General features: G+C 42.8%; 1 protein-coding gene across 1 annotated transcript in view; it reads right to left on the bottom strand.

Moving 5' to 3' along the window:
- Window positions 1-15,212, bottom strand: part of LOC119512952 (filaggrin-2-like) — a 45,244-nt gene extending 30,032 nt beyond the window's left edge. Inside the window, exons 1-8 of the mRNA XM_037807794.1 lie at window positions 15,075-15,212; window positions 12,982-14,188; window positions 12,639-12,732; window positions 12,072-12,509; window positions 10,348-11,561; window positions 9,154-10,161; window positions 8,179-9,080; window positions 5,949-7,687 (exon numbers count right to left, since the gene is read on the bottom strand). Coding sequence (XP_037663722.1) covers window positions 5,949-7,687; window positions 8,179-9,080; window positions 9,154-10,161; window positions 10,348-11,561; window positions 12,072-12,509; window positions 12,639-12,732; window positions 12,982-14,188; window positions 15,075-15,212 — 6,740 coding nt within the window. The remainder of the gene's footprint in view (window positions 1-5,948; window positions 7,688-8,178; window positions 9,081-9,153; window positions 10,162-10,347; window positions 11,562-12,071; window positions 12,510-12,638; window positions 12,733-12,981; window positions 14,189-15,074) is intronic.
- Between the last annotated feature and the right edge of the window lie 2,101 nt (window positions 15,213-17,313).

Here is a 17,313-nt window from a genome sequence, read left to right as displayed (position 1 = left end):
CCTCCTCTCGCTCAGTCACCATATACCATCTAATTACAAATCTCAAAAATAATGTTCTGCATCCAGTCCCTCTTCTTCATTTCCTGTAACCTCTGTCATCTTTTACCTGGATTACTGCAGTGATCGTCTAATAGGACTCTACACCTCCAGTCTTGCCACCCTGCTACAAAACAATCTTTCCAAAATGAAAATATGATCATGTTGCTTTAAAAAATACACTCTTCTGATGACTCTTCAGTGCTTATAGATAATTCAGAGGTTCTTAGCAAGACTTACATGGTTTATTGCTATCTGGCCCCTGCCTATCCTTCCAGCCTCATTTCTTGCCTTGCTGCCACATACAACCTGTGTCAGCTGCGCTAAATTATTTTCTAGTTCCCTGAGCTCACCATGGTCTTGCTTACTTTTGAGACTTTACAGATACTTAAAAAATTTTTTAAACTATCTGGAGTAGTCTTCCCAAGGCAATCTGGATAACATCTGGCCATTCATGGAGACTGAACATTCACCTATTTTCTAAAGATTTCTTTGGATCTTCTTTCTTCACTTATAACCAAGGTTAATCACTTCACCCTTGGTACCAACACAGTACATTGATCATATCTATTATGGCACTTGCTACAGTATTCATCTATTGCTTTCTTTTATGTTAGTCTCCCCAGTGAACATGCAAACTCCTTAAGAACAGGGACTGTGTAACTCATATTTGTATTTCAGTCTCAGGTATAATTTCTGTCAATTAAGTGATTATTAACTTGAATGAATGAGTGAACAATTGATCCTGATGTTGCATTGGCAACACCCACATTATCTGGATCATCTGGATTCTGTCATAGAACTTATCAAAGAGGGATTGCTGATCCGCCTAGCCCACATTTTGGGATTACTTGTTGAAGAAGAGATGTAGAAATGTGAGTATTTTGTCACACGTAGGAGGGGTCCAATCAGCTATTCTTTCAGGCTTGGCCAGGTTAGCCTGGCAAAACTTGTCAGGAAAGGCATTAGCAAGAGTGAGGCAAGGATTTGGAAAAAAAGAGCAATAGGAACTAGATGGTAATGTTTCTGGAAAATAAAAGCTACTCCCCCCAAATATTCAAATTTAGAACTTACATGGTACAATTTGGGAGGCAACGTAACCCTCATCCAGCCACTAAAACTGTACAAATTGGAATTAATTGCAGGCACTAATGCAGTGTTTAATGCTACTAGAAATAAACTAATTTGAATAAGATTTTGTTTATTTCTTTCTTGATTGGTTTTAAAGACACCCAGCCAGCCTAGCAATTAAACAAACAACCTCATTACTGACAAAATCTTGTCTTGGGATATTGAGGAAGAAAGGTTGAACTACTGTTGAATTAAAGCCCTCCTGACAAAAGGGAAAGAATGATACTACTCAGTGAGGTATGAAGATTTTAACATTAAAAATTAAAAAAAAAAATCTATCTCCGTCTCTCCATCTCCCCCCCCATCTATGTATCTATCTATCTATCCATCTATCAAATCATTGGCTCTAAAAAAGAAACATAAACTGAGATTTAGGGAAAAGAGAGTAAGGGAAACCAACATTTGATGCATGTTCTCTGGGTGTTACAGTTCTGTGTCAGGTAGCCTATTGAAGAGAAGGCACCTCAGCTTTTGTGTGAGATGGATTTGATTTTGAATTGCAGTTTTGCCACTTACCAGCTTTGTGAATTTGAGTAAGCTATTTAACCTCTCTGATCCTCAATTTTGTCTACAAAGTATGGATAATTTTTTGACTTGTAAGGTTGTGATAGGGCATGTCTGACACATGGTAGTCACTCAATAAATTGTTTTTTTCTTCTTTTCATCCATGCAATGGAATAAGTATCACAAATATTGAATGCTTTGTATTGATCATCAAGTTTTAGAAAGTTACTACCATTAGACTGGAATTCAGGTTTCTGATTTCCAGATCTAGAGGAATCTTAAAGGAATGACTTTAAACAAGGTAATCTGCCCATATCTGAGTTCTTGAGCTCTTTAGATCTTATTTTTTTTTTTGTAGGTGAAGCAGATCATCCCATTTGTATATTTCAGTGTCTCTATCTCCTTTTCTCTAATAGACTGACTCTCTACCCTTCATGTCTGTGTCCTAATGAGGGACTGATAACCACCCAACACATAGACCTTTAATCCTAGAGAATTTTGGTAAAGCCAGAACCATATTTATGTGATTTGGAACCTGAGGCTGCTCCACCATTTCATCCTTTTCTTGATTACTGTACTTTATTTGTAGGCAACAGGAGGACACAGGATTTTCGTCAGTGTACAGCATGGAGAAATGAAAAGAATCAGCAATATGAGACAATTTAATATATCTAAATAATCTTTAGAAAATGTACACATTTTCCCTTGCAAATTCCATACTACTTTGTGTTAGATGGCCCTATAATACAAAGAGTATACTTGTAAATTTCTCTCACTGGTAATACGAGATACTTGTAAATAGAGCTTCACTCACTTTCACTTCCCATGTTCCTCAAAGATTAGATAAGGTATTGCTTAACACAGTTGCATGGCTGGCTTAGTGGCTTTTTTATACTCTAGTACCAAATGGTACATTATTAGGGAGAAGGCTACCTTCTGTTTGATGGCTTGATTCATCTCCAATCAAATCCAACCCCTTTCTTTTTTCTACTTTCTCTTGCTCATTGCTCCCCCTACCCTTTATATACTTATCTTTGGTTTCATTAAAGTAACAAGACAGTATGTAGCATTATTTTAAAAGGTCCTCTCTGGATAGCAAAAGCTCGTAGAATACAGGGGACCATGACTGACACTCTAACAAGGTACCAGTACATGCATTGTGTCTTGTAAAAACTGACCTTCAGTTTCCCACATCCAAGGTCATCTTTATCTCTAGAAAGTTTGGAGGAAGAGGAACTTCATCTTTTGTTTTTTCCAAGTTGGCCACTCAGAGTTACTCCTTAGTGCCATATGCTTCTCCCTAACAGTTCCAGCCATGCTGTGAAGAATGCTTTAGCATCACTTGGTACTCGTTGGCACAGAGGTGCTTTATTTACTGGCACATGGGTTCCAGAAAAGGGGAAAATTTCTAAGTGTACATGCCTTATGGCTCTTCTTTTTTTCCAGCAGAATAGTACCTAAGATAGTCACCTATTCACAGGATTTCCACATGGGGGCACACTAGTTTCTAGCCTTTTTTCTTGCAGACCACACCTGCTATCTCACCTTTATCTTTCTTTTTATCTTTGAAGGAAACTGTGAGTTAATTTAGAGTAACTTCAGTGTAATTTGTAAAGGAAAATTGCCCTCAATTTAATTAAAAAAATTATTGAGGGTCATAACAGGATGGAATATATTTAAAATATTTCGTTATGTTTAAACATTTATTTAGAATTTATATAATCATTATATTTAAAATGAGTTAAAAATCAAGGGATTATGGGAGTCACTCATAATACCTGACCTATATATTTATACACACACACACACACACACACACACACACACATACACCTATACACAAACAGTAAAGGCAAATTAACATTGATTTAGGGGCCAGTGAAATTTTAGACATTTCTGAATATATATGGAATGAGTGCAGATGCCCTGGTAGGGTGGAAAGAGCTTTGGTTGCGAATCAAGAACTCTATACACTGATCCAAGCATAACTTCTCATTAGCTGAATGACATAGGCAAGTTCATTTCTTTGGGTCACATTTACTTTACCTGTAATAGAAAGTGTTTGGATGAGGTTAAATATAAGATTTAAATTTCTAATGATTCTTTGATAATTTGTATATTTATTTCGTGAATGAATGGATAATGGATAGGTTTGTATGGATAGATTACTATTTAAGATTATTTACCTATATTCAGTTATTTTATCTGTATCATTAGTAGTGTAACAAATTTTATTTCATTTCAACAATAAACTAATATGACTAGTGTCATGTTGATCACACAGCATGATTGAAGGTTCATAAAGAATAGGTCTCCTTAAAATAAAAATTAAAAACTTGACAGAATATTTTCTGAATCTAATAAAAATGAGCCTGATTTTCTTGTTTCTCATTTAACCCCAGGTCCCCAAGAGGGGCTTGGGATCTTGAACACCGACTGACAAATTTCACTTTAGTTTGAATTCCAAAAGTGAAGGTGGAAGAACAGTAGCTTCATTTTTTTTTTGGGGGGGGGGGGGATGAGGAGTATAGTACCAAATTCATATTTAGAAGACCTAGGAAATTCTTTTTTATTAGATTAAATATGCTTTGTTTAGCTTTTTTCCTTTAATCTGCAAATTGAGTGGGTTATCTTTAAGGTTCTTACTGGCTCTGACATGCTGGACATTTTCTTTGGGTTTTAGGGTAATAAACTTTCTACTGAAGTTAGTATCTGTTGCACATATTTTTCTACTCTTTGTTACTTCTATTGCCACTCATAACAAGTGCACGTATTTTTCTCCTTCTTTCCTTCTTTGCAGAAGTATATTTTAAATTATTTTTCTTCTACTGGAAACTTCAGAACCTCTAGCCCACTCCCACTAGCCTCCATTGGAAGGCATATTTCAGTTAATATCTTTGGGAGAGAAAGTCTGTGAGTAACTTATTTCCAGAGCTTGGGTTGTGTTAGGAAATAACCACCTGGAGTTATGTTTGATAATGATCACTGTGATGATCATGACTAACCAAAGCATCTGAGGTCAATTCATCAGTATAAAGCAGTTTTTCCTGTAAGTGATTTGCACAGTCATTGGATTGAGGAAAAGATCATATGTGGTTAAGTTTTTCTTCTTTGGATATTTGAATGCTTTACTTCCATTAGGTGTCCAACGGTAGAAGAATGAATTGTGCATCTGGCCCCATGGCAGGGAGCTATGTTTGGGTTTGTTAGGATGAAAGAGAAGAGAAACCATATTTTGATGAAAAGTTTATTGTCAATTTTTAGGCAGGATAGTTTTCTGAATACCATATCTGGTAGGTCATGACAATAAATTCAAAAGTAGTAGTACAGAGTTCCAGTGGCAGCAAAAAAGATACAAATATTCTGAATCTTCACCTTGGGAACTACCACATTATTTGTTCAGGGCATAGTATTACAATGTTACTAAAGAAGTTTTGGCTTCTAAACCATGTCTCTTAGCTCCTTGGATAGATTTTCTATTAATCAAAGCAAAATCTGAAAAATCCAAATTCTGTGTCTCAGAAAAAAAAAAAAAAAGCACAACACACCACCAATGCTCGTTTTATCCCAAAACATTTGAATCTTTTGTAATATAGTTCTGAATTTTGTCCTCATGCAATTCTACTTCCATTTACTATTTTCTAACAAAGGAGCTCAATGAGCCTGAAGGCTTACAAAAAAACCTTGCACCAAACAGAAGGAATAGAGTATAGTATAGTACTATAGTTAAAATAAAAGAACAGACATGTTCCCCCACTACCAATTTCTTAATTTCATGTTGCACATCTTATTTCTTCTTTGGGTTAGTTTTCATCTTAGGTTACTTTCTTTTCTATTGACTGCCCCTGGAAGGTCCATACCCAGATTGCCCATAGTCATATGCTGCACTTCCATAGCTGCCATGTGTCCCGCCTTGACCTGATCCATGTCTTTGTCTTTCACTAACCCATGATTGAGAAGGATTTGTTCCAGACTGGCCATGACTACTACTTGACTGTTTTCTTATGCTTGACTGACTATGAGACACATGTGACTGGATATGGCTGGATATATGGCTCGCTATTGTGCTAGATCCTGATTGTCCATGTGTAGATGGTGTATGCTCGTGGGTGTCCCTTGAGTATATAGACTTGTCTCTTGTCTGTCCATGGGTGGATCCCTGTCTACCTGATTGTCCATGAGTGGATGTCTGCCCTTGACTTGATACTGAGTTCTTAGAGCTATCTCCTGAATATTCATTGCTAGATTCATGTCTTCTGGTATTATTAGATACTGACTGTTTTTGAGCAGAACCAGATTGTCCATGAGTAGCTGTTGAGTGTCTTTCTGAGATTTCTGAATATCCTTCACTGTCATGAGACTGGCTAGGACTTGACTCTCTGCTTCCAGTTATGCTGGATCCTGGCTTTGACGATTGTCCATGTCCAGACTGGGCATGTCTGCTGCTATCCTGTGACGGTTCATGAGAAGTTGCCTGTCTCCCTTTAACTGAGGACCCTGACTCTCCATATTGAGATCCAGCCTGGCCATAGGTAGAACTTGAGTGTCCCTGTGATACCCCTGAATGCCAGTCACTGTCACTGGATTGGCTATGACTTGATCCTCTTCTTCCAGATGTGCTGAACCCTGAGTGTTTGGATTGTCCATGACCAGACTGATCATGTCTAATGGTAACTCCTGAATGCCCATGAGTAGTGCCCTGACTTCCAGTGTTGCTGGTGTCTCCATGTTGAGATCCAGCCTGGCCATAGGTGAACCCTGAGTGTCCCTGTGAACCTCCTAAATGCCAGTCACTCTCATTAGACACTCTATGGCTAGATCCTCTTCTTCTAGATGTGCTAGACTGTGAATGTTTGGATTGTCCATAACCATACTGGGCATGTCCAGTGGTATCTCCTGTTTGTCCATGAGAAGTTCCCTGTCTTCCAATATTGCTGGACCCTGAGTCTCCATGTTGAGATTTAGCCTGGTTATAAGTAGATCCTGAGTGTCTCTGTGAGAATCCTGAATGCCTTTCACTGTCATTAGACTCACTATGGCTAGATCCTTTTCTTCCAGTTATGCTGGACCCTGAGTGTTTGGATTGTCCATGACCAGACTGATCATGTTTAGTGGTATCTCCTGACTGTCTATGACTAGTTCCCTGTCTTTTTATACTACTGGGTGCTGCATCTCCATGTTGAGATCCATCCTGGCCATAGGTGGACCCTGAGTGATGCTGTGAGAACTCTGAATGCCTTTCACTGTCACTAGACTCACTATGGCTAGATCCCCTCCTTCCAGATGTGCTGGGCCCTGAGTGTTTGGATTGTCCATAACCATACTGGACATGTCCAGTGGTATCTCCTGACTGTCCTTGAGAAGTTCCCTGTCTTGGTTTAACAGTGATCCCTGACTCTCCATGTTGAGATCCAGCCTGATCATGAGTGGATCCTGAATGTCCCTGTGAGAATCCTGAATGCCATTCACTGTCTCTAGACTCACTATGGCTAGATCCTCTTCTTCCAGTTGTGCTGGACCCTGAGTGTTTGGATTGTCCATGACCAGACTGATTGTGTCTACTGGTATTTCCTGACTGTCTATGAGTAGTTCCCTGTCTTTCTGTACTACTTAGTGTTGCATCTCCATGTTGAGATCCATCCTGGCCATAGGTGGACCCTGACTGTCCCTGTGAGGCCCTTGAATGCCATTCACTGTCACTGGACTGGCTATGACTTGGTCCCCTTCTTCCAGTTGTGCTGGACCCTGAATGGTTGTATTTTTCATGATCAGACTGGTCATGTATAGTGGTATCTCCTGACTGTCCATGAGTAGTTCTCTGTCTTCTTATATTGTTGGACCCTGATTCTCCATGTTGAGATCCATCATGGCCATAGGTGGACCCTGAGTGTTCCCATGAGACCTCTGAATGACATTCACCGCTACTAGACTCACTATGCCTGGATCCCCTTCTTCCAGATGTGCTGGACTCTGAGTGTTGTCCAAAGCCAGATGACTGACTTGAGCCAGATCCATGCTGTCCAGAGTTAGAGGATTGATATGAGCCACTCCCATGTTGTCCAAAACTAGAGGACTGACTTAAGCCAGACCTGTGTTGACTGGAAGAATGACCTGAGCCAGATCCATGTTGGCTAGAGGATTGCCTTGATCCAGAGCCATGTTGGTCCAAGCTATGTTGGCTAGAAGACTGACTTGATCCAGACCCTTGTTGGCCAAATCTAGAGGACTGATTTGAGCCAGACCCATGATGACTAGAGGAATGACCTGTAGCAGATCTATGTTGGCTAGAGGATTGACCTGAGCCAGACCCATGTTGGCCAATGCTAGAAGACTGATTTGAGCCAGACCCATATTGACCAGAGGACTGACCTGAGCCAGACCCATATTGATTAGAGGATTGACCTGATCCAGAGCCATGCTGGCCAAAGCTGGAAGACTGACTTGAGCCAGATCCATATTGACCAGAGGACTGACTTGAGCCTAACTCGTGTTGACTAGAAGACTGACCTGACCAAGGCCCATATTGGTTAGAGGATTGGTTTGATCCAGAGCCATGTTGGCCAATGCTAGAAGACTGATTTGAGCCAGACCCATGTTGGCTACAAGACTGACCTGAGCCCGATCTATGTTGGCCAGAGGATTGCCTTGATTGTGAGCCATGTTGGCCAAAGCCATGTTGGCTATAGGATTGACCTGAGCCAGACCCATGTTGGCCAAAGCTAGAGGACTGCCTTGAGCCAGACCCATACTGACTAGAGGACTGACCTGAGCCTGATGTATACTGGCCAGAGGAGTGCCTAGATCCAGATCCATGTTGGCCAAAGCTATGGGACTGACTTGAGCCAGATCCATATTGACCAGAGGACTGACCTGAGCCAGACCCATGTTGGCCAATGCTAGAGGTCTGACTTGAGCCAGACCCATATTGACCAGTGTACTGACTTGAGCCAGATCCATATTGGCCAGAGGATTGACTTGATCCAGACCCATGTTGGCCAAAGCTAGAGGACTGACTTGAGCCAGATCCATATTGGCCAGAGGACTGGCCTGAGCCAGACCCATGTTGGCCAAAGCTAGGGGACTGACTTGAGCCTGACCCATGTTGACTTGAAGACTGACCTGAGCAAGGCCCATATTGGTTAGAGGATTGGCTTGATCCAGAGCCATGTTGGCCAATGCTAGAAGACTGATTTGAGCCAGACCCATGTTGGCTACAAGACTGACCTGAGCCCGATCTATGTTGGCCAGAGGATTGCCTTGATTGTGAGCCATGTTGGCCAAAGCCATGTTGGCTATAGGATTGACCTGAGCCAGACCCATGTTGGCCAAAGCTAGAGGACTGCCTTGAGCCAGACCCATACTGACTAGAGGACTGACCTGAGCCTGATGTATACTGGCCAGAGGAGTGCCTAGATCCAGATCCATGTTGGCCAAAGCTATGGGACTGACTTGAGCCAGATCCATATTGACCAGAGGACTGACCTGAGCCAGACCCATGTTGGCCAATGCTAGAGGTCTGACTTGAGCCAGACCCATATTGACCAGTGTACTGACTTGAGCCAGATCCATATTGGCCAGAGGATTGACTTGATCCAGACCCATGTTGGCCAAAGCTAGAGGACTGACTTGAGCCAGATCCATATTGGCCAGAGGACTGGCCTGAGCCAGACCCATGTTGGCCAAAGCTAGGGGACTGACTTGAGCCTGACCCATGTTGACTTGAAGACTGACCTGAGCAAGGCCCATATTGGTTAGAGGATTGGCTTGATCCAGAGCCATGTTGGCCAATGCTAGAAGACTGATTTGAGCCAGACTCATATTGACCAGAGGACTGACCTGAGCCAGACCCATATTGATTAGAGGATTGACCTGACCCAGAGCCATGCTGGCCAAAGCTGGAAGACTGACTTGAGCCAGATCCATATTGACCAGAGGACTGACTTGAGCCTGACTCGTGTTGACTAGAAGACTGACCTGACAAAGGCCCATATTGGTTAGAGGATTGGTTTGATCCAGAGCCATGTTGGCCAATGCTAGAAGACTGATTTGAGCCAGACCCATGCTGGCTAGAAGACTGACCTGAGCCTGATCTATGTTGGCCAGAGGATTGCCTTGATTGTGAGCCATGTTGGCCAAAGCCATGTTGGCTATAGGATTGACCTGAGCCAGACCCATGTTGGCCAATGCTGGAGGTCTGACTTGAGCCAGACCCATATTGACCAGCGTACTGACCTGAGCCAGATCCATGTTGGCCAGAGGATTGACTTGATCCAGAGCCATGTTGGCCAAAGCTATGGGACTGACTTGAACCAGAACCATGTTGACTAGAGGAATGACCTGTACCAGATCTATGTTGGCCAGAGGATTGCCTAGGTCGTGAGCCATGTTGGCCAAAGCCATGTTGGCTAGAGAATTGACCTGAGCCAGACCCATGTTGGCCAAAGCTAGAGGACTGACTTGAGCCAGATCCATATTGACCAGAGGACTGACCTGAGCCAGACCCATATTGATTAGAGGATTGACTTGATCCAGAGCCATGCTGGCCAAAGCTGGAAGACTGAATTGAGCCAGACCCATACTGACTAGAGGACTGACCTGAGCCTGATGGATGTTGGCCAGAGGAGTGCCTTGATCGTGAGCCATGTTGGGAAAAGCCATGTTGGTTAGAGGATTGACCTGAGCCAGACCCATGTTGGCCAAAGCTAGAGGACTGCCTTGAGCCAGACCCATACTGACTAGAGGACTGACCTGAGCCTGATGGATGTTGGCCAGAGGAGTGCCTTGATCGTGAGCCATGTTGGGAAAAGCCATGTTGGTTAGAGGATTGACCTGAGCCAGACCCATGTTGGCCAAAGCTAGAGGACTGCCTTGAGCCAGACCCATACTGACTAGAGGACTGACCTGAGCCTGATGGATGTTGGCTAGAGGAGTGCCTTGATCGTGAGCCATGTTGGGAAAAGCCATGTTGGTTAGAGGATTGACCTGAGCCAGACCCATGTTGTCCAAAGCTAGAGGACTGACTTGAGCCAGACCCATACTGACTAGAGGACTGACCTGAGCCTGATGGATGTTGGCTAGAGGAGTGCCTTGATCGTGAGCCATGTTGGGAAAAGCCATGTTGGTTAGAGGATTGACCTGAGCCAGACCCATGTTGGCCAAAGTTAGAGGACTGACTTGAGCCAGACCCATACTGACTAGAGGACTGACCTGAGCCTGATGTATACTGGCCAGAGGAGTGCCTTGATCCAGATCCATGTTGGCCAAAGCTATGGGACTGACTTGAGCCAGACTCATGTTGACTAGAGGACTGACCTGAGCCTGATGGATGTTGGCCAGAGGAGTGCCTTGATCGTGAGCCATGTTGGGAAAAGCCATGTTGGTTAGAGGATTGACCTGAGCCAGACCCATGTTGGCCAAAGCTAGAGGACTGCCTTGAGCCAGACCCATACTGACTAGAGGACTGACCTGAGCCTGATGGATGTTGGCCAGAGGAGTGCCTTGATCGTGAGCCATGTTGGGAAAAGCCATGTTGGTTAGAGGATTGACCTGAGCCAGACCCATGCTGGCCAACGCTAGAGGACTGACTTGAGCCAGACCCATACTGACTAGAGGACTGACCTGAGCCTGATGGATGTTGGCCAGAGGAGTGCCTTGATCGTGAGCCATGTTGGGAAAAGCCATGTTGGTTAGAGGATTGACCTGAGCCAGACCCATGTTGGCCAAAGTTAGAGGACTGACTTGAGCCAGACCCATACTGACTAGAGGACTGACCTGAGCCTGATGGATGTTGGCCAGAGGAGTGCCTTGATCGTGAGCCATGTTGGGAAAAGCCATGTTGGTTAGAGGATTGACCTGAGCCAGACCCATGCTGGCCAAAGTTAGAGGACTGACTTGAGCCAGACCCATACTGACTAGAGGACTGACCTGAGCCTGATGTATACTGGCCAGAGGAGTGCCTTGATCCAGATCCATGTTGGCCAAAGCTATGGGACTGACTTGAGCCAGACTCATGTTGACTAGAGGAATGACCTGTACCAGATCTATGTTGGCCAGAGGATTGTCTTGTTTGTGAGCCATGTTGGCCAAAGCCATGTTGGCTAGAGGATTGACCTGAGCCAGACCCATGTTGGCCAAAGCTAGAGGACTGACTTGAGCCAGATCCATATTGACCAGAGGACTGACTTGAGCCAGACCCATACTGACTAGAGGACTGACCTGAGCCTGATGGATGTTGGCCAGAGGAGTGCCTTGATCGTGAGCCATGTTGGGAAAAGCCATGTTGGTTAGAGGATTGACCTGAGCCAGACCCATGCTGGCCAAAGCTAGAGGACTGACTTGAGCCAGACCCATACTGACTAGAGGACTGACCTGAGCCTGATGGATGTTGGCCAGAGGAGTGCCTTGATCGTGAGCCATGTTGGGAAAAGCCATGTTGGTTAGAGGATTGACCTGAGCCAGACCCATGTTGTCCAAAGCTAGAGGACTGACTTGAGCCAGACTCATATTGACCAGTGAACTGATCTGAGCCAGATCCATATTGGCCAGAGGATTGACTTGATCCAGATCCATGTTGGCCAAAGCTATGGGACTGACTTGAGCCAGACTCATGTTGACTAGAGGAGTGACCTGTACCAGATCTATGTTGGCCAGAGGATTGTCTTGTTCGTGAGCCATCTTGGCCAAAGCCATGTTGGCTAGAGGATTGACCTGAGCCAGACCCATGTTGGCCAAAGGCGGAGGACTGACCTGAGCCAGACCCATATTGGCCAGATGATTGACTTGATCCTGAGCCACGCTGGCCAAAGCTAGAGGACTGACTTGAGCCTGACCCATGTTGACTTGAAGACTGACCTGAGTAAGGGCTATATTTGTTAGAGTATTGGCTTGACCTAGAGCCATGTTGGCCAAAGCTAGAGGACTGACTTGAGCCAGACTCATATTGACCAGAGGACTGACCTGAGCCGGACCCATATTGATTAGAGGATTGACCTGATCCAGAGCCATGCTGGTCAAAGCTGGAAGACTGATTTGAGGCAGACCCATACTGACCAAAGGACTGACCTGAGCCAGACCCATATTGATTAGAGGATTGGCCTGATCCAGAGCCATGGTGGTCAAAGCTGGAAGACTGACTTGAGCCAGATCCATATTGGCCAGAGGATTGATTTGATCTGGATCCATGTTGGCCAAAGCTAGAAGACTGACCTGACACAGACCCATGTTGACTAGAAGACTGACCTGACCAAGGCCCATGTTGGCTAGAGTACTGACTTGATCCAGAGCCATGTTGACCAAAGCCAGAGGACTGACTTGAGCCAGACCTATGTTGGCTAAAGCCAGAATTTTGGCTTGAGCCTGTTCTGTGTTGGTCATAGACAGAAGACTGCTCAGAACCAGACCCATGTTGTTTATATTTATCAAAGTCATTTAAGCCAGAGCCTTTTTGACCAGAGTTGTAAGAGTGGCCATAGGCTTCAGATCCATATTGCTCATAACTAGAAGACTGATTTTCTCCAAATCCATATTGCCCACAGCAAGAGGACTGACTTGAACCTGTTCCTACTTGTTGTCCTTCACAATTCTGCAGTTGACCACATGCTCTAGATCCATATTCTCTGCGACTTGAAGACTCACTGCAGGAGCCACCCTCATGTTGACCATATCCAGAGGTCTGACCTCCTGAGAAACATCTATGACCTTGTCCTCCACCACTTTCTGGTTGACAACCTGACTGGATACAGTTAGATTGACTACCTTGCTCTCCAAATCTTCCTGCCTGAAAATAACTAGAATCATTTTCTGGCCTTCCACATTCACCAGAATTGTTGATGGCACTTGCATGGCTTTGCCTCCCACAGTCTCCTGAACTTCCAGGGCTAGACCCAAGCTTTTGTCCTCTACTCCTTCTTGACTGAGCAGAGTTTGATTCATGCCCACTAGAGAATCTACCTGACAGATCACCAAGACCTTTCCTTCCCCCACTTTTTGATGACAAACCAGATTCATATTCTTCCCCACATTCACTGGAGGAAGTAACACTTCTTTCCCCCAGTTCTCCAGAGCTGGAACCATGTCTCTCTTTTCCAATACTCCATGAGTGACCAGAGCTAGACCCACAGTGCCTTTTCTCAGATCCCTCTAGCTTCCCTGAGTTGGGTAAACAACCTTCCCTACCCAGCCTCTTGGAGTTGGACCCATATCCACATTTTGCATTTCCCCTCAAGCCCCCAGAACTATATCCACACTCTTCTCCCTCATTCCAACTTGAGTGTCTATAACCTGATTTCTGTCTTGTCTCCTCTTCTTCTTCTGTTTCACTTTCTTCCTCTTGGTGTCGGTGACCATGCCTGTGCTTCTTTGACCCTGAAGCTCTGCAGTATTCTTTCTTGAGAACCTTGTTACAGGCCATAACCACCCTGAATACCAGCAGAAGAAACTCAGTGAAGTCTAGTCTTCGGTCATGGTCTCTATCTAGCTTGTGCATGATGACATCCACTGTGTCTGGATCATCTGGGTTCTGTATACAAGCAACACATGAAGGAAGACCTGGTCAGTCTATGTAACATACTCAGCTAAAAAATTCAGTAGGGCTGTGGAATTGTGGATGTTTGATATTTTGTAGCTTTAGTCCAATCATGGGTTACTAGAGATTAAGGTAGTTTAATAGGACCCAGCAGATGTCAATAGGTAATAGAAAAAAATAAAGACTATTGAGATCCTTGGAAAAATACAGTTTAAGGACTGGAGCTAGAGAATTAAGTGCTCAGGTATGGAACACAGGAAGGAGTAGAATAAACCAAATACAGTAACTGGCACATCTTAGTTTTACCTAAATTGAAAACATTGCATTTTAACCTGTGCTGTATTAGTAACTATTATTTTGAAGTTAGTATCTGAGTCATTCTCAAATGGAATAAAAAATTGTATTTTGTTTTCAGTTTTTAAACATCTTGAGTAATTTGTCAAATCCCTCCTCCCACCCCCACAGTTCCATTTAGAACTGGTTTCATGACTCAGTGATCACCTATGTGGTGAGACTGGTAGGCTACATGCTTCCTAAGCCCCAATTATTGTATGATTTCCCTCTCTATACTTTTTTTTCTATCTGAGAGGGTAATATATTAATCCATATCTTAGTTCAAATTTCTTTTCTGCTTTTTCTTTATTTTCATAAAGAGGGACTTAGGGGTTTGAGAAAGTCTGGGGATCTACAAGATTGGAGTGCACAGGCAATTGGAGAAGATTCACCTTCTTTACATAAATGCTGCCTCAACAGCCTTTCTAATGTCCCAGAAAATATTGCTTGTAGGGGTCATTCAGTGTGCACTTTTTAGCTAATCTGGTTATCTAGCAGTGCATGGACAGTATATCAGCAAACTTCAGTCCTGGCACATGGTCCTTACCTTCAGAATTGTATGAAACTCATTCTCCAGAAGTTCCTTTAGTTCAGTCTTGCTCAGCGTGTCACAATCCCCATCTTGGTTGGTGTATCCATAGAAAACATCAATGATGGTAACAACACTTTTCAAGAGATTGCTCATCTTTTTGCAAGTTTAAGTGAATCTGAAACAACAAAAGCAAAACACCTATCATTAATTTTCTTCCTTTTTACCTTATCAGCAGTCCTAATTTAATAATAATCACCATGCTTTTTCAAACCTCTTTTCTATTTTAAACCCAAAATACCTCAATAAGTAAGGGTGTGTCAAGGGTGATACAATACCTTTCAACACAATGAAAACTAATTTTGCTAATTTAGTAACTTAGCTAAGGTCAAGTCATGGCATGTTAGTGGCCCAACTGGGACTAGATCTCAGGTCTCCAATATTTCATGTCCTAGATGAACACATTAAGTACTTTGATGCCCTGAATGTTGTCCTGGAGCTTCCAAAGTTTCCAGGCCCACCATTGCTTCAATCTCTGGTTTCACTGCTTTTTCAGAATAAAAAAAGACAACGTTCTATCCAGAACACCTACATCCCTTCTGGGTACTAGAGGCCAAACTGGATTCTTAGGACCTTCAGTTCTCAGAAAATGTGCAAGGTGGACCAAACATATTTTGGTGCTTACGCACAAGATAGTTGTCATCAGAACTCAGTAATTGTCCTAATCTCAGTCTTGGCGAAATTATTGTTCCCTTTCACTAAAAGAGAAGGCTCAACAATGCAGGTGTTGAGATCTAATGGATAATTAGATCTTGGAGATCTGGGAACCAACACAGAACAAAGAAGGGACTCTACAGCAGTTCCAGCCTCCTTGTTTGGGCTTCATAGTTCAGAAAAGCTAGTATGCAAAAGGACCTCGAAGAGAGTATGGAATGGCCTAGGAGAAGGCTCATTTCTACTTGTATTGTTCTTCTCCACAAAGACAAACTTTTCCAAAAAAGACACCAGAATAAACTGAACTAACCGGATAAACAAGAAGAAAACAAAAGAGGAGAAAGGATAGAAAAGAAGAAAGAAGAAAAACCAACTATATAGTAACTCTGTTTCAGTGTACAGCACCAAATATCCATAGATATAGCTTGATGAATTTTCTCTCACCTGGTTCACCAAAGGAACAAATAGGATAAAGCCTGATGTAGCTTGCAGGGTGAGGATGGATTGGGATAGTGGGCCTTATATAGTTTACACCATGTGGGTGCTGCCCTCTGTGGGATGAGCTGATTCATTTCCAACCAAACCTTACTCCACCTCTCTCCATGTTTACCTTCCTACTTCTTCACATTCTCAACTTTGATTGCAAAAAAAAGCTGCTACTGGCTCCACCTTCCAGTATGAGGACAAGTTGCAGGACATTTTTTTCAGTCATACATTTGTGAAAAGCAGAGACTGTGTGTTAGAGGACTTGCGTGGTTCATTCTTTTTATCTAGTAACCACAAAAGGAAGCAAAGTATCAGATACTTGATAGGTGCTCAATAAATGCTTATTTAATTAAAACTGGGTCTCATCTATGAAAATTAGGCTCACCTAATTCGTATATTTTTGAAATAGTAACTACCATTTATTGAGAATTTACTATGTGCTAGATATTGTGCAGAATACTTTTCACATCTCATTTAATATTCACAACATTCCTATAAGATATGTATTTTTTTACACCATTTTACGAATGAAAACAGGTTCAGAGAGCATAAGAGACTTTCCCAAGGGCACACAAGCTAGTAGATGGAAAAGCCAGGATTTGAATCTGTATCTATCTTATCGCAATGCCGTTGCTCTTAACCATTATACTCGCTTACCTCTCTGTATTTATTACATATACCTATTATGCAAAAAGCACTGTTTTAGCATTGTCAGGAATACTCAAACACAAATAATATGAAAGAATAATATAAGGGATGCTGTCAACATGGATGCTTCAACCAGGAAGAAAAGAAACAAGATCTCTGGCCCTGTGAAGGTTCTTTTCTAGGCTATAAAAGTATATTAATAGGCTATACATAAAAATCATGTTTTCAGAAGTGTTGAGGGTAGATTTAGAGTGAGATTTCTTCTAGCACCCTGCTGTCTATTGGTAGTCTGGTAGCTGTAGGCCTGGACCCTTGGGAAAATGTTATATATATATATATATATATATATATATATATATATATATGTGTGTGTGTGTGTGTGTGTGTGTGTGTGTGTGTATATACACAC

This window comes from Choloepus didactylus, chromosome 2, assembly GCF_015220235.1.
Source record: "Choloepus didactylus isolate mChoDid1 chromosome 2, mChoDid1.pri, whole genome shotgun sequence".
In the NCBI taxonomy this organism is placed as follows: Eukaryota; Metazoa; Chordata; class Mammalia; order Pilosa; family Megalonychidae; genus Choloepus; species Choloepus didactylus.
The sequence above is the reverse complement of the archived record's forward strand: the minus strand, read 5'-3'. Positions and strand labels throughout refer to the sequence as shown.